Genomic DNA, 24029 nt, shown 5'->3' with positions numbered 1-24029 from the left:
TAGAAGAGAGTTAGGAAGGATGATGTGGTCAACAGTGTTGAAGGTAGTAGAAAGATCAAGCAGGGTGAGCTTGGAAAGGTCAAGGAGGATGAAACTGAAGAAGAGAGATTTGGACTTGGCCAAGAAAAGCTAATTGGAGATTGACTCAGTGAGAGAAGTCTCTGTGGAACAGAGGAGTGAAAGGAAGTACAAGCAACAGGAGGAGCTAGGATGTGGTTAGGGAGGTTAGGGAGACGGGGTAGCAGTTGGAAAGGTGGGAGAAACTGAGGAAGATTTACTTCTCAAGATGCGGAGAAGTAGGTATGTTTGAAGGCCAAGAAAAAGAAGCTAGCTGAGAGAATCAAGATTAAGAATGAGAGAGGAGTGGTGGCGGAGGTCACAGATGGGCGAGGATAAGGGCAAAGGGACAGGGACTGAAGGAGGAGAGTGGGAGGGACACTTTGGCATAGGGAGCAAGGTGGGGCTGAAATGGGGCTAAGTAGGGGGGAAATAATGATGACTTCAGACCAGATGGGAGTTAGGAAGTAACAGTAAATTGTTTTTTTTTTTTAAATGAAAGCCTGATCATCCCCTCTTTTACTCAGATTCAATATGCTTATTATTCCTATTTTAATTTTAGAAATTGATGTTAATAGGCAAGTTAAACTATTTGGAGTTGCAAAGCTAACACTAAAACCTTAAAGTTGTTCTTATTTTTCTCATTACAGCATCCTGAAAATCACAGGGGGAGAAGCAACGCAATATTAATATTTTGCAAATTAGATTAGAAATTTAATTTAATTGGACATTTTGAAGCTTCTGTTGAAAAGGGGGACAAAATCTGAGACCTATGGCTCCCCATACAGGAGACTATAACCCATTTTTCACCTTGTGTTAATACTAATCTAACAGCTGTATAAACACCTGCAAAGGCTGATCTGATCTCAGTGGAAGACTTTCCTTGGTGTTTATTTTGAGTCTGCTTCTTGTAGATTTCCATTTGGTCATCTGCAATCCAAATTGCTCATCTGATCTCAACCTAAGGTCCTTAACCTAATGGTGTTCCTTATTGTTGTTTTCATTTTTCTTTGCACTACTAGAAAAGCACTACTTTTAAACATTTTAAAAAAACCCAGAAAAATACATTAAGGTAAATTTCTAATTTAAACACACAGAATGAGGGAAGTGCAGTCAGGGCTGAAATTCCAATCTCATGGTGGCCAGTTGTGCTTAAGTATTGCATACATCTTCTAAAACTGTATGTTAGTCTCTAAGGTGCCACAAGTACTCCTTTTCTTTTTGCGAATACAGACTAACATGGCTGCTACTCTGAAAGCTGTGTATGATCTAAAGTATCATATGTGTTGTAATACCTAGGTGAAAAGGAATGTGTTAAGTTGAGTTCCATTCTTAACTTTGAATTTTCATGCTTTATTGGGGTTTAAGCTAGACCCTGATCATTACCTTAATGTATTTTTTTCTGTCATTTTTATGATGTTAGTAAAGCAATTAAGTAAGATATCTGATCCAAACTCTTGTTTAATAAGTAGTTGGGTTTCACATTCACTTACAGTTTTGACTATAAATGGCACTTTATTACACTGTCCATCAGCCTTTTATTGGACTTACATCACTACAGAATATGTAAGACATCATAAAAAGTTACAAAAGTATGCTTTTTGGCTTTTGGTTTGAAAGGTTAGATATAAACAGGAAATGAAGCCCAGGCACTACGGAATTGGCATAGTGCACATTTAACATAGTAACATATCTTGATAAAACAGAACACTTTGACAGAGTGTATTCTAGAACTTGGTAAATGTGATGCAGATTTGCTGGGCATTGCAAAACTATAGTGAATCAATTCAAAAGAAAGCCTATTCCTTCTACTGTTTTACATGCTAGTCACTTTAGCTTTACAAACAATGGTACCCGTTCTGCCCTACTTGCACTTGTACTTGGCACTTAAATGTAATTTACATTTTAAAATCCCCCTATAGTATAAGTCACACAGTGCCCTTCAACCATGTGCTCAATTCCCATGATGTGAATAGAATAATTATATATGAAAACAAAATTACCATGAGGACATCAAGTTTACAAAGGAAAACAGATCAGAATTAAGTTGCATTGGAAGAGCTATTTGGGAAAGCTAGAGCTACCTCAGTGGTATGTTCTTCACATTCATAAGCTCTTAAAAAGAAGTTGAAATAATGGTAAACCAAAAATTCAGTATATATCACTAGGACGTTCTCCTTATCCAAAATTGTATTTGGCTTTCGCAGTTCAAGTGCAATTGCTTGTGTTGTATCCCTCCCAAGGATCCGAGTGTTGGTGTGTGGGTTGTGGAAACCATGAGAAAAGACAAACTTCTGTCACATTTTCATGAAAAAAGGAAGGTGTTTGGCAGCCATTAAAAGGAGTGTCATGGAAGGTGCACAGTGTAATTGTTGCTGTGGGCACTGATATAGATGGCCCTTTTCAGGAATGAGAGAGGGAGTATGGGAGATGAAACTTGAAGATGAAAACTAATATTTAAAAACAAAATAGCAAAGTACAGCTAATAATTTACAATTCTGTTCCTCCAGGGATACTTGGTGGGAAGTTCCTGGAAAGAAGTCGTATTAAGAAGCCTGGGCAGGAGCTCTTTAAGAGTGAGATATCTGAGTACTTCAAAGCTCAGGATCTGTTTGTTGGAGCCAAAGTTTGTTTCAATGGTCACAACTTTCTTTTGGTGGATGCTGATGAGTATGCATTCAACTATATGGAGAAGCATGCAGATGAGGTGAATTGGGCTTTTGCTACTTTATTTTGCCTTTCAGCACTATGCATTGAGTATCATATCTATATAATTTTCTCAGAACCAAGTTTACCATGTTTCTTCACACTACAATGTGTACTGAACTATCATTATGTAATTATTTATCTTAACAATTTGATCATTTCGTTCCCCTCTGCAAGGCCCCCCCCATGTGTATACAATCTCTGATCATTTGCTTTGTCACAAATATCACATTCCCTTCACAGCTGGGGATTCAAGCTCTCAGTTGCATTGAGTTTCATGATCTGCTGACACTGGCATTGTTTTCAGAAAGGAAAGCAATAATTAGTAGAAGGAGGGGAAAAAGTGATGATACATACTTTTCCTGTGCCAGTTAATTTATATCTGGTCCTGGTAACAGAGTCAGTGTTAACCAAAGCCACAAGGTATCTCATAGTTGTTCTGGCTGCATCTTCCAACAGCAGTGGTCATATGAGGCACTAGCAGAAATAGTAACTTGGAGGAGAAGATAAAAACAAGCTGCTAAAAAGAATGGCAGGGTATTATGGGTGGACTACTGGGCTGGGTATGTTGTAGAGAAGCATACACTTACAGAGATTCTGATGAAATAACTATAACTGTAGGTGTACATATTTGGGAAGTCTTTTCTCTGAAGTGTTGAAAACGTTATTCTGAAATTATTTAAAAATGTGTTTGAAGAATATGTGACGTCAGGAACTCCTGAGTTCTAACCTCTGCTCTGCCATACTCACCTTGAGCAACGCCCTGAGGGCCAGATGGTGCCCTGAGGCACAGTTCTATACAAAGCATGAATTGCATTGCTTGTGGAGGAGCACCAGAAAGAAATGTGTCTCCGCTTGGCCACACTGGCAACGTGGAAGCGCTGCCACGGCTAGAGCTAGAGCTCTCTCACAGCGCTACCATCTCCACGAGGGGCATAGATACCAGCTCTGGGAGCGCGGCTCCGAGCGCTGGTGCAGCATCTACGCTGGCATGTTACAGCGCTGAAACTTGCCGTGCTCAGGGGGGTGTTTTTTCACACCTTTGAGGGAGAAACTTGTAGTGCTGTAAAGTGCCAGTGTAGACAAGCCCTCAGACTCAGTGTGTCTGAGTCATCATTTCTCCAAAGCTGCCCTTTCCCACAGTGGCAGGTGAGGAGGGGCAAAGAATACATGGAATCAGTCCTTAATAAGAAAGGAGATTGCCCTCCAGCCTTGTGTCCTGCCATCTTGTGGGGGTGGGGGGGAGCACTGTCCCTCTAGACAGATCTTTACCTATTCCCTGCCCACCTGCTCACTGAAAGGGGCAAGAAGCAGCCATTCAAGGACTCTGCTGTGCCGAAGTCCCAGATCCCAGGGGCGGGTAAGCCTAACACTGTTTCATGTGGGAGGGTGGAAATCCTTATTCCACTACCTAGTCGTGGTAGAGTAGACACAATCTAGCCCTTAATGCCTTTGGGCCCCATGCACTACTCATTTGAGTGAGACAAACAGGTTTTCAGCCTCTGTTTCTTTGTAAAATAAGGATACTAACATTGTCTACCTCACTCGGTAAAGTAAGGATTATTTGTTGTAGAGTGCTTGTTGATATAAAGTGTTTTAACTGTTATGTATTAATAAAAAATAAAGCTATATATATACCTCTTATTCCCTGCAATTTGTTTGTACTCCTAGTATCATAACCAAACTTGCTCCAAAATATACAGTGCACCATTAAACTACAAATGTTCTTTGGAGCTGCTGTTTGCATTTGATTAATCCCTAAGCAAATAAATGAGATCCTAGTTTTTCAGACTAAGTGAATGCATATATCAGCATCACAATCTGCAGAATGTGAACAAGAAACATTGAGAAAACAGCCCTTTAAAAATGAGTTTTGAAAACTATTATTCGTGCAGATAAGACTTTAAAACAGATGGTAAGAATAAGCTTTACTGTTGTATTGATGCCTAGGTGATTTATACATGGTATTTGAATACTGAATATTAGGATTAAGTATACTTGTTCGTCACAGTGGTCCAGGGAGAGTACTTCATGCACCTCTTCAGGTGGAGTCATGTACTTCACTTACCTGAGCAAATGTAAGGAACTCCAATAAAAGTTGGAGATAAATAGATAAAAAATAAATACATTCTAGAGGAAGAGAGTTTTAAGATTATTCTTAATCCTTTTATTTTTAAATTCAATATTTCTTTAAACTTTACTTCTTTGTTTCCTTCCTTTGCCTTGATCACTTTCCTCATCAGTATCTGTTTTTAGAGTTGGTCAAAAAAGTTCCGACTGACCATTTCTCCATTACAAAATACCATTGTGCCAAAACAGAAGCTTTCTGCAGAAATTTGTTGATTTTTGTTGCAGTTTTGTTTAGATTTTTTTAAAGGCATTTTGATAAAGTTCCATTTCTATATTTTTGAAACAGAGCATTTTGATTTTCATTTTGAAATTTAGTTTATTTTTATATTATAAAAAATAAAAAAATCTGAAAAGTTATAATCAAAGGAAACATTTTGATTGATCCAAAATGAATTATTTTCAAAAATGTCATTTTGTGGCAAATTGTGAAATTGTTTGGTTTTGTTTCGATTTGGAATGAAAACAAAGTTAGACACTGAGGAATTTCCCACAAATTAGAAATTCCACTTCCCACACAGCTCTACATATTTTAGCCAAGTTGAAGAGACTAGATGAAAGCACATTAAGGAGCTGGTAATGTGTGTCAACAAGGTACACATGGACAGATAGCCAGCCTGCCACGCACTCGTGCGCGGTAGAGTCACACTCCAGCTTGCTGCAAAGTAAGTATTCATGTAGACAAGCCCTAAGTCACAAAGCGTGCAGGTCCTGTCTAGCAAGTAGGTTAATTCAAACAGGTGATTATTAATTACACTAAGGCCCCTTTGCGCTGCTCAGGCAATGTTACTAGGGCCTTAAGGTACACCCACTTTTAGGGCCCTTAACACAACCAGAGTGATGTGAAGAGGACTAAGAGACGCTGGACCTGACTCTCGGTTATGCTAAGTGTAGCTGGGAGTTGGGCCCAACATCTCTTATGGTTAGATCCTTAATTGCCAGCCTTATCTAATTTCAGTATTTGCTACTCAAAATAACATCATGTATTGAATGGGAGAAAACAGTTTTCAGCTTGTTTCATTATACTGTATGTTCTGCAGCAGAGCATGTCTGACTTTCGAGAAATTGATTCAGCATTTGTTAAATGACTGTTTATTCCAAAAAATAAAAATTAAAGTTTTATTCTTGTTGACTACACACTTTTAAGAGTAGCAAGCAAATTATGTACAGGGTTTTAACATAGCAAAACTGAATGCTGGATTTGAAGCTCAAGTGCTCAAGTCTAATTGGAATGGCCTAATCGGGAAGAATGACACTTGTTGAAATAAATGTTCATCTTATGTTCTGGGAAAAATTGGTTCCTAATAATACAATCTGTGCTGAACTTAGTGTGAATGAAAAGTTTATATGACTGAGCATATACATTGGAACTGCAATGAACTGTTCACCAAAGCGAAGGACACAAAGATTTATTTTAAATTGATCATCTGTATTAAATGAGGATTAAGTGGGATGCAGCAGTGGACAGTGAGGGCAAAGGTACTGTTTAAACTTGTGCTTTAAAATGTACCTCTACCTACTTTGATGTTGCATTGAAGCAAGACTGGGCAGCGTTTCAGTCACTGAAATTTAAGCTTTCTGAAGGTGTAACAGATAAGTACATTTAGTGAGATTTTAACATTTTCAGTAAAAAGCAAATTTTCTCAGCAGTTGGCTTTGTCTCAGACTCACCTAGAAAATGCTGTGATATGTACTGCACGTTTGAGAGGAGACAATGAAGATGATAATGCTTAGCAATTACACAGTGCCGTACATCTTCATAACACTGTGCATACATTAACTAAGTAATGCCTTTCTGCATGTAATATATATTTTCTGTCCTCCGCCCTCCATTAAGTTCCCAATGGCCAATATCAGCCTCATCCTGAACAAACTGAAGGCTATAGGAGAACCTAGTTCCAGAGAGATCAAGCAGATTTTTGCAGCCACTGACCCTGAACACACCAAGGTGATGGAATATAACCCTTTCAGGTAAGAATGAGGGATTCTCAGTTTTAACGTTTACTGAGGACGATTTTTGAGAAATGCACAGAGCATTGCTGTTTCTTGAAGCTCTTTACACAATTGTGTGTTAAGTGTTAAGTGATAGATGACTTGTATTTGATTTCCACTAGTTTTAGGACTTTGTGTGAAATGCAATACAATGAAAGGTTTTTCAGGTGAAATGTAAAGAAAAGGAAGTGATTCTGGCTTAGACCGAGAGAATTTTTTGAATAGCTTGGACAGCACAAATGAATGTGGCTGTTCCCTGTGGAGTTAGCCATGTGGCCACAGGAGAATAAGATCAGGACTGCATAGGCAGGGGAGTAGGTGAATGTATGGGCAGACAGGTAGGGTCAGCCAAGTCAGCTGGAAGTTCTGAAAATCAGGAACGCAACTTTGAGTTGAATTCAGAGATGGATAGGAAACAATAAGAGAGAATGGGGTTAATTCAGTCCTGATTCTTTGAGCAAGATGATAACCTGGTCACTAAATCCAGGCCCCTTGAAGTATAGGAAACAAACTGGGAAGATCTTAAAAGAGGGGAATGTAGTAGTTCACTCAGGCAGTGATTAAAGCGTGCATAAGTATTTGAGCAGAGGCTGGATTAATGGAAGTCTGGATTCTGGCAATGATCCATAGGTGGTAATGAACGAATTTATAGGCAAGTTATATATGGAAAGGGAAATTAAATTCAGGATCAAGGCTGGCTTCAACATTTCTGGCTTTGGGGGTAAAGAAGGGGTCTGAGCTAAAGAGAGTGGTAGTAAAGTCAAAGCTGTGGGACAGGGAAGATTGTTTTACTTAGGACTTCAGTTTTTGAAACTTTGAGTAGTAGTATATGATGATATAATCAGGAACTTCAGAGGTAAGTTGGGTGGGTAAATGGGAAATAAAGAGATGTACCATGGGATGTCATCCATAGGGAAATGTTAGCTCAGATAGAAACTACTGATGAAATATATTAGAAGATATATCGGTGAGAAGAAAAGGGCCAAAGACAGGTCTTTGTAACACTTCATAGTAGAAGTATCAACGAAAGAAAGAAAACCCATCTTCAGTAATGAAAAATGGGTATCTAGAGAGGTAAGAGTCATACCAGGAGAAGTCAGTGCCACTGGCACCTTCTTTTTGCTCGAGGTACTCAGGGATCAGTGTTAGAAGTTTTACTGAGATCAAATAGGTGTCAGTCCATGATCAAAGTCAAGATATTAGACCATTAAATGCATTGAGATGGTTAGTCTTACTACTACAGTAAGAAAGGGCAAAAAACCTAGTTGATGATGTATATGTTGAAAAACCGTACTATTTGAGTAAGCAGTTTATTGCATATGCCCAGTAATCTGTTTAAAAACCAAATAACTTGATCATTAAATATTTGCTTTGGTCCCAATTCTGCACTAATGATCTGAAATATTTTGTTGTTCTCTGCCATGCATTGGTAATGTGTCAAAGTCTCTAGCACTTGTATTACCAAACTTGAGGGGCAGATTTTAGAAGGACTGACTGCACTTACGTCTAGTGGGAAAAGGTTTTTATTTTGGGAGGTGTGTAGCTTTTGTTACGTTTAAGCTTACTGTGTAGTCTTTGAAGCCCGAATTCTGCGCCGTTGTGAACCGCCTGAGTGCTAAGCGCAGGGCAGTGTGAGAGGGGCGCGGAATGAGATGCACTCTCTCCCCAAGGCTGTGGAGCCACTCCGTGGCCCTTCTTTAAGCAGCGAGGCTTCAGTATCCTCCTCCACAAATGTGAGAGGAGGGGAGGACGCACAAAGCAGTGGATCTTCTAGCTGCCTCTCTTACATGGTTCACCTCAGACCTACCTCTTCATACCTCCTGTGTGCTGAGGTGCAGAGGGCTCCTGTGGGGATGAGCTGTACCTCATAAGGTGTGCCCATCACCTGCAACTGCTGGCCTTCTGAACCCCCTTGTGGGAGTGGAATCCCACCAATTCTGACCAGGGAGTATCCACAGATTTGAACTATCTTAACCAGTCGTCTTGTTCCATTTTGCAATATGTGCATTACTATAGAACTGCCTGGAAATATATCCACCATTCGGAGGGAAAATATTTTTATGCCAAAGCAAACAGAAAACCTCTCTGCTTCTATAAAAAGTCAATTTTTTTGAGGGAACATATGTTTTTTATTTTCTTTTTCTCTCATATGTTACTATTGCTTTTAATCTTTCACAGCATTTCACAATTAGAGGCCTTTACAAAATGCATATTTTTAGTACATGCACACACCTGCATGACAGTCTGAAGCTGTAAGGGACACTTAAGTTTATGCTCCAGTACTACAGTCTTCCTGGCTTGTCTTAGAATGAGACAAGAATTTTACTGTGCTCTGAAGTTTACAGTTCAAATATACTCCTGTCTGCCTAGTTAATGAGTCAAAATAGCTTTCTCCATAATGCACAGATCCTCTCTTGTGTACTTTTCCTCAAGCTACACTGAGAAGATACACCCTTAGATGTGATGCAGTGAAGCAGAATTCTAATTATAGCATTTATTTATTCTGTTTACAAACCCCAAATCATACAGAATAGAAAACAGGAAATAAATAAATGGAATATACAGAAAGTATCTGCAGAGGTATTGGTCATGCTATGGAGAAGCTTTGTTAAAGAGAGCAAAGAGCAGTCTGGAAAATTAAACACCCTGTCTCAGTCCTGTCCTGACCTCTGGTTTTCAGAAGGTGATATGCAGGGCCATTCACTGTGAGAGACAAAGCAGAATCACATGGGTTTAATGAAGATGCTTCTCTTTCATCCATCTTATGAAACAGTTTTCTTGAGCAGTTAATTATAATTTCTTCTCCGATCCTCCTAATCTCAATCTGCTTCATTCTTATAGAATAAAAGAATTAAAAGAAAAGAAAACTAAGTTACAGGGAAAATTCATGAGACAAAGTGGCTGAGGTAACATCTTTTACTGGACCAGCTTCTGTTTGGTGGGAGAGACAAGCTTTCGAGCCACACACAGCTCCGTGTGGCTTGAAAGCTTGTTCCTCTCACCAATAGAAGCTGATCTAATAAAAAATCCTACTTCACCTACCTTGTCTCTCTAATTTCCTGGGACCCACACTTCTACAACTATACTGTACAGGGAAGATTCAGGTTACTTGACATTGTTTCCTGGCAGAAGAAGTCAATAAAATTCTGAGTTGGAATTTTGGGTCTTCAGCACTGTTCAGATTATAGTAACCCTAGAAAGTCCCTTAAATTCCAAAAGAGAAAATAATGTCATCTGGGGAAATCTTTGGTGCTTTGATTGTCATTGTCTGAGTTGAGAAAACATATGGAAGGACTTATTTAGATCCTAATCCTGCAAAGATTTAAGTGTGGATGTAAAGTTGTGCATGTGAATAGACCCACTGATTCAAAGTGACTACTCATATGTGTAAGGTTATGCGTATGCTTAAATCATTGAAGGATCCGAGTCTTAGTTGTAAGCCGTTTGGGGTAGGGATAGTCCTCTACAGTGGTAGTATAGTGCCCAGCACAAAGGGCTTCAATTTTGATTGGGGCCTCTGAGCATTACCGTAAAACACATAATAACAAGGGAGGGACCAAGCTTTGGTATAGTGTTGTATTTCATGGTGGGCATTCAATTCAAATGCAAATGCTCAGTTTGCCTGTGTCTGGAAATAAGATTTATCTGGAGCTCTGTATACCTTGTCCTCTCCTGATATTCATCTCCAGTCATTGTAAATAAAGAGTCTTTCTGTGTTACGTAGTACAAGTCCAGCTCACAGTGAACCAGCTGAATCAAAGCAGAGAGTACATTGTATTCAGTATCCTTCAGTGGATAGCTCTGAGAATTTAGACTTCATAGGCCCTGGATTGACACCTTTATTTGGGCAGGGCTCCCCAAAAAGCAAATCATTTAAACGAAACAAATAAAACAACTGTTAAATTTGTGGTAGAGTTGTGTGTGTGTGTGTGTGTGTGTGGGAGAGGGGCAGTATGTATTTGTGTTATGAATTAAGTGTTGACTATTAAGGGCTACATTATCAGAGAATTGTGCAAGGTTTAGCCATGCACCATGCTCCTGACATGTCTCTGCCCAGCTCCTTGTTTTTTCATCTGTCTGCCAATCAGAGCTTCCGGGGTGGGGCCAGCTTTCACAGCACTTCCTCTGTGCTGGGGAGTGGAACTTCACACCTCTCCCCCATTTGCGTGCCTAGCTCTATCACTCTGTCCTTTTGGCACTATCCTCGCCTGTTTCCCTATTTTGTGTATTTTCTGTGTACGTGACATAAGTGCAGTTGCGTTGCGAGCTCATAGTCTACAAATATCTGATCAAGTAGGGTGGAAGATGAAATAAGATCACATACAGTAGTTGGACATAGACAATCATACAATAAATACTGTCTTCAGTATGACTCCAATAGGACATTGCTGTGGAAAGGTACTTCAAAGATTACAAAGATTTGTACAGGACCAGCATTGTGCGAGGTATTTTACAGATCGGTAGGAAGAAATGGTCTCTTCCCTAAAGAGTTACAATTTAAGTAATTTCTAAAACAGTTTCTTGAGTAGTTTTGAGTTCATGTTAAACTATATGGACTTAATATCAGCACCACAAGTTGAGCATAGTTCATCACCTAATTTCACAGAACTCTTAATTACATTAAATACTCTGCTTTAAATTGACTGTTTTGCTTATTTTTGTCTATTTAATTTATTTGTTTCTTGCTAACAGAAATTTGATGGTGAATATCGCTGGTGGAAAATTGTCAGAACATGAAATTATGACTATTGGACGTTATTACAGCGTGCAAAATGAGTTTGAAATGGACATCAACTTCCTTCTTGCAGTGGCTCAAGAACAGCTAAAGAAAAATAGCTTTGAGTATTTCGGACAACTGTCTGCTACCTTTGTATACAATGATCGTGAAAAGTAAGGTTTCTGTATTTAATGCAAGCTAATAATTGACTCCTTTTTTTTAAAGCTGGTTCACAATTTGATAAAACTCTATTTGGAGACCCAGGTTCTCTCTCTCTCTTGCCTAGCATATCATATGAATACATTCAAAGGATTTGGTTTCTGGTAGGAGCCACGTGAGGATGGATGAGAACTAGACTGCTTCTCTGTCCTCTTTTTTTCCTTTCTGATTTGCTGATGGAGTCTCCATCATTTCAAATGTATTGAGTAGCCTGTGAAATAGTTATGTTCCTGGCCCTGTCACCATAGAAAAACTTTTTTTTTTTTTAAATCTTGGAGGAAAAATAGACATTTATCAAAAATAAAAAACCTGGGATTTTTAGTCATTTCAAAATAATCACTTAGATAAATTGTTTGTCCTTCGGGTTTTGTGGATCATAGATTTAGAATTAGAAATCTGTAAACGTATACCTTCCACTTGTAGTATACATGTGTCTTAAATACTTTAGGGGAAGAGGGCTTACAAATGTGTTGATGTTTTTCCTAGTATGCAAAAGTGAAGTTTTGTGAAATGTGATTTTCATTTTTACCCTTAGATTTTCAACAAGTTTTATATTATTTCCTTATTCACAAAAACATGCATTCGAAATATACATTTTGCTTCCATATTGTTAAACCTGTGAAGATAGACAACATGAAGGACATTTTTTCATTTCATTTTATATTTGTGCAGATGTGGGTTGCTGCCCCATGAGAAATGCAGGACTATTTGCAAGTCCTTCAGATTGCCATTGGCTGATGATCTTCTGCAAGCTTTACTGACCATGTAAGTCATAGACAGATAAAGTGCTGTGTGTGAGTACAAGTCACTTGCACTGTAATGTAATGTATGTTTAATGGCAGGTGAGTATTTAACATAAATTGTAGAAATATTTCCTAAGAATTTCAGCAGTTCACAGAATTGTGTATGTGCTATTGTGCTGATTCTTTCCATGCATTTCTTTGAGTCTTCATACTGGTAAACATTTGCAATTAACAAGGAAGAGAATTGCAGCATTTTTGTCATTTTTGGTTGGCAGAAAAAAATCACCTAGGCTATGTATGAATACTATGATTGAATAAGCTTACAGGAATTAACCACTAATATTTATTGTCTTGGGATAAATGGGTGGAGAATTCCCATTTTTACATTCACTTTCTCGGTGTATTGGTTTGGGGAAAAAACATAGTATCTCAAGAAGGTACACTATATATGATCTGAGAAAGATGCCATGATGAATAACGTGGAAAAGTTCATGAATCAAATAGATGGTATCACTATAGATACAACAGTCCTTCTTTGTTACTCCTATATTACTCTTGGTGTTGTTCTTACCTGAAATATATGTTTTAAGTTTTTTAGAAAAGGGAGAGAAATTATTGGCAAAAGCAGAATTTACATAATAGTTTCAGTATTTTTTCTTGGAGTGTTAATTTGGTTGTACATATATTCTTTGAAGTAGAATTCTTGATCAGCTACACTGATAAGAACAAGAACAGAAAAGCACAAATGTTCAGTGCCCTTGTGTCAAGACTCTAGAGGGCAGAGTTCACAATAAAAACAGGTTTACCAGTTGGTGATCTGAACACTTATCACAGATTGCTAGGCCTCCACAGAATCATAGAAATGTTGGGCTGGAAGGGACCTCGAGAAGTTATCAAGTCCAGGCCCCATCTTTGAAGCAGGGCTAAGCCAACTGGCCAACAGTCTAGTCTGAGTTTTAGAATATAGTCTTTGGTCTCTTTTTTTCCCCTACTAGAAATCATTAAGAAAATTATTTTGAGAATATGGAGACCTCTTAACATCATGTCAAAAGCAGGAGGAGGTCTTATTTCTTGTCAGGAATAGATGCTTTCATGCATGCAAGCTTCTAGCTTTTAGCGGAAGTTCAATATATGCTTCAGGGATTTACTATTGAATGATAGGATTCTGTTCAAACAGGAAGGTGAGGGAAAGTTTGACCACCTTTAAATCCTTAATGCCCAAATCTAGCCCTCTACACTTCACCAAGCTCACAGGACACTGCTTGGGGGAGAAATCTTTTAAAGTCACTCTTTACCTGCAAGTCTGCCTTAAGAAACCTAAGGCACCATTGTTTTTAAGCCCAGTTTGTCTATGCACCAAAAGCATTCAGAGGAGTTTCCTGTGGTAGCCAGATGGATGCCTTCTACAAATTGCTGGCCATTCATCACTTCTGACGGTTGGGTCACAAGCATTAGTCAAAAGACGTATAAAATTCATTTTTTTAGAACTCCCACAAAGCTGTCCAGCAGAAAAAGTGCATCGGGACAATTGGCATTTAGAGTTAGAATTCTCATAGTCTCAAAGACTGTGATTGAATAGATGCAACTAGAGGAGGAATGAAGTGGAGTTTTCCTTTATTTACTAACTAACACCGAAGAAGACCTGGCAGACCTGATACATCATAGGCTTCAAAAATAAATGTGTCTTGTTTGGCATGAGGAAAAGCTTTTGAAAGTTGACAGCCTCTCTTGTAAGGGAGGGCTGAATGGAGTCACTTCAAAACCAAAAATCCACCAAACCCCTTTCATTTAAAATTATTATTAAAATAATATACAATCTTAGAGGACAAGGAGGATGCTTAATATCGATTGCAAGATCACTTTGTTCCAAAAGTTGCTTTATATGATAAAGGACTGCGAGTAATTTGAGTGATAAGATAAAGATTCGTTGCATTGAAAGATCTCAGTGTGTACAGCGAGTCCTTACATTACAGATAAGAGGAAAGTATTTAAATTCTTAAACAAAGGCTTGTGTAGTTGATACCACTTAAGTAAGGATGTGTATTTAATAGTGACTTTTGTTTATTTGGGTTTGTGGTCAGGAAAATGTTTCCTGTAACGGATTTAATTGGAATTAATTTCCATTTTATTGGGAGGCCTCAGACTCTACCTTGCAGGTAATAGGAGTGTTTGAAGGATATTTAGTATCTTGTCCCTCCATCCCCCCATTTATCATGAAGGTTGAACAGCCACGAAACATCTAACATAGTAGCATTGCTGCTGATAAGCCAGTTTCACTTCTGGAAAGTCCACTGTTTAATCTAAAGCAGTGCCGCTTATCACTGATGTCCCTTCACCTGTTTTTATGGATGAGGAAAAATTTGATTTTTATTTCCCTGGGTATTTCTAATGAACATTTCTGAATTTATTAAATGTATTAAGGAGGAAAATAAGGCAAATCCCACAACACAGGCAACTTTAGCTACTGCATTAGCTGGGGGTATATATCCTACAGCTTGCAGTTTTTTTCTAAATAACTTATTGTTAACTTTTAATTTTCTATTCAAAAAGTAATACCCATAAATATCTATTATTTAACATTTGTATATAATGCCGCAGGTGTCGGTGGCTCTTATCAAACAGAGTAAGGATTTAGGCCACATTGAAGTAAATAGGAGTTTTGCTATTGGCTTCAATGAGCCCAAGATTTCACCCATGATTTCTGTTCCAAGGAGCATCCCAATCTAAGCAAGTGAAGAGAGAATCCTGGCCAATAATGTCAAGATACAGTGCATTGAAAGTACTAAGGCAATTCTTAGTGTCTCACTGGTATAAATATATTTTTTAAAATTACAGAGCAGGTGCAGATTTTTTACCATGATGTATTAAGATATGCAGAGGCTTCCTATTTGTTTCTACTAGTAAAATGCAACATTTATTATAGCATTTCTTTAAGTTTATGCAAACATACAAGGAACAATGAGCTTGTTTAATACACAAGCACAATTAAAATGCTTGAAAAATAAAATTTTGCATTTTGAAATAATTGGTATTTTCTTTTGATCCTATTTTTATTTATTCACTGTGCACCTAACAGTGCACTAATAGACAATTTAAAAGGGCTTACAAACTAAATAGGGACATGGTGAATGAGGAAAGATAAAATGGAGGAAAGGAAGCAGGGAGAGGGAATGTACGACAAAGGTTTCAAATATAAGATCATAGAATCATAGACTATCAGGGTTGGAACGGACCTCAGGAGGTCATCTAGTCCAACCCCCTGCTCAAAGCAGGACCAATCCCCAATTTTTGCCCCAGATCCTTAAATGGCCCCCTCAAGGAGTGAACTCACAACCCTGGGTTTAGCAGGCCAATGCTCAAACCTCTGAGCTATCTTCATGAGTTAGTTTGTCCATACTGCACGCATCTTGTGGCTTTAAAAAAAAAATGGTAAATTTTATGCTAAATAATCGCTGTGGAGGACACATCGGGGTGGTTTCTCTCAGCCCTGCTGCTGTGAGGTGGTTGTGGTGGGCTTCTAGGGCAGATGGAGGCTTGGCAGCTGTGACTCAGGAAAGCCTGTGGGGGCAGCTGCCAAGCTGGGGAGGGCTGGAGCGGGTGTGCCTCTGGAACCTAATATCCCAAATGGTTGCTCCTTGTGCCAGGAGGCCCACACACTGTAACTCCAAAATTTACTGTAATCCCTATATGGGATGCAGTGATGAACATTCAGCAGGAGAGTGCATGCATCAAAGATTAACTTTATGCAAACTAGATGCATTTTGAGTAGAGCTGTGGAAAATGCAGCACCTTCAGGTTGCCGCTGTTTGCTGGCTGTTTTTTAGTTCCATTGTATAGCCCCCAAGTTTCCACATGTGTATGAGCCAACACACGACGAAACCGTTACGGTTTGCTTCAATTTTAATTTGAACAATGCAAAACTGTTAATTTCTTTTTACATGGTACCACCCCGAGGGTCACACATTCCTCTGAGCACCCCACCTCCCCTGGCTTAACAGAAAGAGGGAGAAGACAAACAGGCATCTTTGATCCTCAGAAGGGCCAGAGCAATGAGATTTGGGCCAGAATAATTCTGTCCCTAGAACTTCCCTCCCACAACAGTCCAGGACCCCTCTGTTTTTTTGCTATCTCTTGGTGCATGAGCCCTGGTGACTTTTACCCAGGAATCTATCCTCAAAACTCTGTACATTTTGGGGGTGTTATGCTCCCCCCAGGAGGGTAGGCATAATTTCCCATCCACACCAAAAAAGATCTTGAGGCAGACAGCAGGACTCAAAAGGCTCCCCTGGTCATCATAGAATCATAGAATATCAGGGTTGGAAGGGACCTCAGGAGGTCATCTAGTCCAACCCCCTGCTCAAAGCAGGACCAATCCCCAATTAAATCATCCTGCTATACTCTCTCTCCAGCCCAATGTGTTTGGCACCTTAGACACACCTGTCTCTACTGTGGCCTTAAGGAACTCGCAGGTACCAATATTTAGAACTTAACTTTCTACAAACATTTTTTTGGTTTTTCTGTTCCCTATGACAGACAGGTAGTGTGGTATACATTTGTTAGGTACATGCTAATCAGTATATTTACCACAGGTTAGCCACCAACATTACTCAGCTCAAACTGACCAGTTGTACAAACCAGCTTGTGTTAGTCCTTTAATCTTTCCCTGTAACCAGCTTAAACACTTATTCATACCCAGAATATACAGAAGCTATCAAACAAACTGAAGTAGCAGCACAGCCATACTCAACAAATATTCCGTTAAGTCAAAGTGACATAGCCCTTTCCACGGCTATCAGATTAACATTTTAATAAAGTGTTTTTCAAAACAAAGGAACTTAAGTTCTGTAAATATTGCTATCTAGAAAAAGAACACTTGGGTTGCAACTTTCCTGGCTGGAAAAAAAACATTTGTAAAAAGGTTGAGTCATTCAGCACTACATTCTTATAAATTGATAAAGCAGGCTTCTACGCGTTGGGGTATTCCAAGGTGAACACATTCTGCAGAGGCCACAAACAAGAGCTATCTGTCTTCTGCCAAAGAAAGAAGAAAATTGTTCTCCAAGTGTTGTGGGGAGGAATGATTCTTAAACCATATTCTAACCTCAAATGCTTTGATGATGATCTAGAGCTAAACTAAAGGGGGACAAGGTGTCACATGATCTTAGTTGTCTCCTTTTGGAAGAGGCAAATCTAACTTCCTTTATTACTGAAAAGCATTATAGTATCTACTCATATTAACTCTGATCATTCAAATGTAGGGCATCTCTTTCCAGTCCATCTAGTACCTTTGACTCCAAACTCATAACTCAGAAATAGGGCATCTCCTTATTCAAATTCACTTGTGTAAGCAGGTGCAGTCCATGCGAGTCAAGGGCTTTGTAGCCACCTACTATATACCAGTATGAATTTGGAATATTTTCAAGCCACTTTTACATAGCTGCCTAAATATGGATTTAGGAGCCTAATTTTCATCACCCAGGCTTGAAAATTTTCACTCTAGTTAAGGGTACTAGTTCAGAGACGGCATTCCTAGCTGATCAGGGTGCTTTCACAGTCAGATCAAAGGACTTTGGCCCCAATCCAATGCTTGTGGAAGTCAGTGGGAGTCACTGGATTGCACCTATACAGTCTTAGATGAAAGTGGTCCAGTATAGGTTTAAGTAATTAAATTCTTTCACTTTTCCTGTATATAAAAAAACTGCTCGGTTAACCTGTAGAACTCTGAGTCTGTGCTGTGGATTATATCTTGACTTTCCACAAACCAGCAAAAGGCCAACCTATACTGAGAACATACAATTTCAAAGGGTCTAATTAATGAAGTTTTAGGATGTCAACATAATGTAGTACTCTAACTTTTTCTTCAGAAGGTTAAAGCAATACTACAGGTTGGTAATAAAAACAAATCACATGTCATAAGTCTTATGAAATTCAATGTGTGTGCACCATAGATCATATTAAAATAATATGTGCAATCAAAGGTTAATGCCAGTCAACTTTTATGGCACATACTTCCTACTTTTTGATTAAGAAGCAAGCATTTGTCCTGCTATACTCAGCACTGGTGATCACAAAATGGGTGCCCAGGGCATTTTGGATGGGTGCTTATTTTTATGAAAGGATTATAAATCAAAGTAGCAAAATAAACCAGATCAGCTGTATTTTCATGTGTCTGTAGCACCAGCATGTTCTCTTCTAGACATAAAGACAGGATTTTACAGGGTGCCTCCAAGAACATTTTCACTCCTTATCCCAAAACTATAAGGCTGCCACTGATCACAACCTTCGTTTATTGAAGAAAAATTGGTTAATAGTAATGTTTAAAAAATTGAAATGAGTTGAACTCTCATACACTTTAAAGACAATGAAAAGTCTTATGTGACAGACAATAATGAAGAGTAAAGTTTTATATGAAGTGTAATATATAGAACAATAGAGAAACATATTCTGCAGTCTTCTCCTTAGCCAGTTGTCCATTTTTTATATTTTTTAAATTAATGATCAAATATGCAATTTGTTGTGTGATGTAAAATATGACAAAGTATATTAAAATAGGTAACAATTGAATCAAAATATATATAAATATTCTGCTTTTAGGTTTGAAGATGGCAAGGAACAAGTAGATTATAAGAAGTTTGTCAATGGGCTGAATTGGAGAGAGAATCCAGTTCCAACTTTCCAGACAATAAAGGTTCCCATAAAGGTAAAGTTAAGACGTTTAAAATAAAAAAGCAGTGCACAAAACTTGAAAGCTCCTTTCATGCTGCCGCTGCTGTCATTAAGTCAAAACATATTAACACCATTGATTTATCCAACAAAGAATATCTGGGACTCGATCTTTATGGATCTTGCCCGGGTTTTTTGAGCAGTTTGTTTCTGTGGTGAGGTATTGGGTGAAGCAGAGAACCAGTGTAAAGCAGGGGAACTCTGTAGCTCTTTTGTGCACAGTGGATGCCACATCTCTAATGGTTTTCTAGGGAAATACAGGAAGGAAAATGGCTGTGCTCTCCTGTGAACAAGGGCATGACTTTTAGGTGCTCACACTTTCTATTACACAAACCTTATGTTCAGAAGTCACAATTATCAGGAAAGTCTACAAATTCCACTGACTCTGCAAAATGTAACTACAATTTCCTATAACTCGGTGGAAACTTGCACAGAATACACCACTTCCTTGGTAGGTAGTGGGAGTAGCATGGAGAAATCAACTAATATGTCTCTCTCAGCCTAGTACTTAGAGTAAGTAAAAATGTCATTTCAGCAAACAGCAAAGATTAATCTGACCTGGCTGTCTTGTGTTGGTGTGAGAGTAGAATGGTTTAAAATAGAATTGTGCATAAGCTAGTCAAATTGACTTTTTTTAAAAATGTCACAGCAAAGAAATCCAAAGCGTCTTAGTGCACATATAACATCGCTTTTCTGACCCAGCCCTTGACTGCTGATATTGAATGTGTTTCATTTAGTCTCCTCTGCTTCTGCTGGTTTAGAAGCATAGGGTTCACTGCATTTTATATTCAGCAGCTGCATATATTCACCAGTGATATACAAGTGCTGTGTTTTCATCCTGACAACATACTGGCTTCACTACTTGCTCACGCTTCTGGAGCCTATAAAACTGTCTATAGGGGCTAGTGAGAAGACAGTGCTGCTGAGTTGCTAAGATTTCCTGGGTGTCATTTTCTTGGATTCCTTAATTCAGAAAAATTTTCTTGTATGCCTCTAAGCAAGATCCTGTATATATTTTTACAGCATCCACATTATACTGGATATGTTTTCAGATTTTAAAAGTGTGTGCTCCAGGTTTTGATGAGGGCACTTTTCAAACAGGGAGTTCAGAATTCTACTCAAAGATATTACTCAATGATTATGTTGTGATAGCATCCAGTGATGCTTGTCAGGATTAGGGCACTGTTGTACTAGGTGCTGTGCAAACAGATAGGTGCAGTTTCTGACCCAAAGCACTTACAAAACTACGAGGATGGGCACCATGTGCGGGGGGGGGGGGGATGTGTGTGTGAAAGAGGCAGAAAAATATACAAATATGTTGGCTCGTTATTTATTTCATATTTTTCTCCTAGCTGTATTGGCTGCCTGCCCAACTGCCTCAGGCTAGTCATTGAGCACTGATGGATTTCTTGTAGGTGGTGTGCCTGAAGTGAATCTTGAAGAGGGGGTGGAGGACCTGAGTGGTAGTGAGGAGAGGCAACGTGCTGTTTGTAGTCATAATAAGCCAGTCAGTGGCTGTGATCACAGCTTGCCACTTTGCCTCACTGTTATCAGATGACAGTGTTTTGTAGGCGTCATGGCAGAGGTGATTTGAGGGAGGATTGGTTTTATGGATTTTGACAGGGAATTTCTTCAGTGTCTATGGGACAGCAAGGGAGAAAAGACAAAGGCACTTGTGAACCAAGAAGTCAGTTAGGATTGGCATCTTAAGTGGAACAAAGGCTGTGATCAATATAATAAAATATCAGGGATAATTTGGGCAGGGTTATACTGTAAAGGTCAGGAAAAGACATTTGTGTTTGCAGTAGAGCCAGTGGAGGGGCTTACAGAAAGTGAGCTGACAGAGCTACAGGCTAGGAAGACCATCTTAGTGGCAGCAGAGTGAACGGACTTAAGGGGAGCAAGGTTGCAGACAAGACCAAAAAGATGGAAGTTGTTGGTTATATTCTTATTTTATTATTTGCATTACCGTAGTGCCTTGGAGCCTCAGTCCTGGAGCAGGACTCCATTGTGCTAGGCACTTTGCAAACACAAAACAAAAAAAATCTGCCCCAAGCCACAGAGGTGTATTCAGTTATCCACTAGATAGGAGAATCACTTCTGCATTCATTGTTTTTTAAAAAAAAAAAAAAGGCTGGAAATTACATAACATACTGATTTCAGAGTGCTAGCCGTGTTAGTCTGTATCCACAAAAAAGAGAAGGAGTACTTGTGGCGCCTTAGAGACTAACATTTATTTGAGCATAAGCTTTCGTGAGCTACAGCTCACTTCATTGGAAGCATTCAGTGGAAAATACAGTGAGATTTTATATACACAGAGAACATGAAACAATGGGTGTTGCCATACACACTATAACGAGAGTGATCAGTTAAGGTGAGCTATTACCAGCAGGAGAGGAAAAAAACCCTTTTGTAGTGATAATCAAGATGGGCCATTTCCAGCAGTTGACAAGAACCTGTGAGGAACAGTAGGGGGGAATCACTTGATTATCACTACAAAAGGTTTTTTTTCTCTCCTGCTGGTAATAGGTCACCTTACCTGATCACTCTCATTATAGTGTGCATGGTAACACCCATTGTTTCATGTTCTCTGTGTATATAAAATCTTCCTACTGTATTTTCCATTGCATGCATCCGATGAAGTGGGTTTTAGTCCACAAAAGCTTATGCTCAAATAAATTTGTTAGTGTCTAAGGTGCCACAAGTACTCCTGTTTTTATAACATACTGAGATATCCTGCACTATAGTAAATGAACAAACAAGTTAGTAAATTATGTCCAGGTTGGCTGTGGTGGCATTATTTATCCAATTTATTATTTTGATGGTTAGCTGTAATATATAATAATGAATTTATTTTAGATGAGTACATTTTAATGAAAAAATGAGTAAGAAAAGAAGAAAGAGAAGATACCAAAGGGAATGTAAATCCTTTTATTGATTCTTTGACTTTCTCAGCTGAATCTTTATCCGAGCTGTGGTTTAATATGCACGACAGTAATTTTGTCTAGGTGTAAGATGATTATATTTGACAAACCAAAATTTCAGTTTGTATTCTTACTCAGTGATGTAGTCCTGAAGTTTTGATCTTCTAACTTACATTTCTTCTTTGTTTTGTCTACTCGTTTGAAAGCTGACAATTCCTACAAAATGTCTTGTTCTCTTAGCTGACCTCCATGTCTTTGAAGTATAGTTGTGTGACTGAACAAAACAGTACACACTAGTCTTTGATTTTTAAAAAAAATTGTGCAGAAGTGGAGATGATGGGATATTTTTAATAAAACCTTCAGTAGCATTGATCAAAATCAACACCACCATATTCTTTAGGAAGATATGCTTTACACATTTGTTTTTTTCACAGGTGATTTGCATGTAGAAATGAAATAACTTGCTTAACATTATTTTGTGACATTTCTAGTTATTTGTTTTCAAAACGGAGTTCTAAGTTCATCTTGTTTATCACTTTCAGTATGAAGATGACTGGAGTGGGCAGCCACCATCCCTTCCAGTGAAAAGGATCAAATATTTACCCCTAATAGAGGATGTTTTTGGCACTGAAGAATAATCTGGTCTATGCAGGTCACTTCTTTTGAATTACTGTTGCAACTTCACCAAGCGTGTCTGGACAGATACTGTAAACTTTCCTTAAAAAATAAAAGAATCACAGATATAGATTTTATTGAATTTAAATTTCTTACTTCAATGTAGAAATATAGTTCATGAATTTTTGTAATTCTTTCAAAATACAAAGTACTGTACTGTAAGTACATGAGCACAATTAAAAATATCCTTTAAACTGAACTTCATGTTTGCTTATATGTAGAATGCACAAATATTCAGAAATCTTACAGTGAGAATCAAATGTAGCAAAGTGTGACTGACCCTAAACCATTCTCATCTGCAAACAAACGAAAATTATCACTGACAACATTAAGTCAGACTATATCAGCACAATAATTTAATATTCTCTTCAATTTTTTTTCATGCTGCTTAGTTTTATATTGATGTATCCCTGCTGAATCTTAAGTGTTGTTTATGTCAAAGCCAGTTAGTTTATGGAGGGGTTCTAGCACAGCATAACATTTCCTGGTATCAGAGATAATTACAGCCTACCAATATAGAAGTAAATATCTTGCAGTGTAACACAGAAACTCTGAGCTCTTGATTTTTGCTTTACATACATCCTAAATCGATAGACGTCAAAACTTATTTGGGGAATCTGTGTGAAATGAATTGGTGGTTTTAGTCCAGTCTTAGTGAACAGGTGTCCTCAGTGTAAAACTGCACTTTCCCAACTGAAACAAATTGATACCCTGCTTATCATTCAAGATTGTGATGATTAAGTGGAGTTCCTGTCAGTACTTTGTACGTATATAGCACTGTAAGAGTTCAAAGCCATGTTTAGACAGGAATTCCTTCATTATCACTACACCCCTGTGAACTGGTAAGTATTATTCCAGTTTAAGAAGGGTGGGGAAGCTGGGTCAGAGGTGTGGAGGGACTTGCCCAAGGCAATAGTGAGTCAGTAGAAAAACCGGGATTAGAACTCAAAAGATCCTGACTCTCAGCTCTGCACTAGTATTTTCTGGTTACTTTTGTGAAATTATTAAATTCTTTGATTGAGGATGACAGGTTTTTATCTCAAATTGCAATTCAAGGAGAAGGACAAGTGCTTAATTTAGAAAGACAAATACTTAGCTTATTTTATGATTCTGTATTACAAACAAGTTTAATAGATCATTTAAATC

The 24029-nt window shown here is 38.4% G+C and overlaps 1 protein-coding gene across 1 annotated transcript in view; it reads left to right on the top strand.

Annotated features, from left to right (window-relative positions):
- EFHC2 (EF-hand domain containing 2) overlaps positions 1-22846 on the top strand; it is an 86851-nt gene extending 64005 nt beyond the window's left edge. Inside the window, exons 10-15 of the mRNA XM_077807231.1 lie at positions 2568-2764; positions 6728-6861; positions 11575-11772; positions 12491-12583; positions 19156-19261; positions 22751-22846. Of these exons, the coding sequence (XP_077663357.1) occupies positions 2568-2764; positions 6728-6861; positions 11575-11772; positions 12491-12583; positions 19156-19261; positions 22751-22846 (824 nt within the window). The remainder of the gene's footprint in view (positions 1-2567; positions 2765-6727; positions 6862-11574; positions 11773-12490; positions 12584-19155; positions 19262-22750) is intronic.
- Positions 22847-24029: the final 1183 nt, after the last annotated feature.

Source organism: Eretmochelys imbricata, chromosome 1 (assembly GCF_965152235.1).
Source record: "Eretmochelys imbricata isolate rEreImb1 chromosome 1, rEreImb1.hap1, whole genome shotgun sequence".
Classification (NCBI taxonomy): Eukaryota; Metazoa; Chordata; order Testudines; family Cheloniidae; genus Eretmochelys; species Eretmochelys imbricata.
Note: the sequence above shows the minus strand (reverse complement) of the source record. Positions and strands in the feature narration are given on the sequence as shown.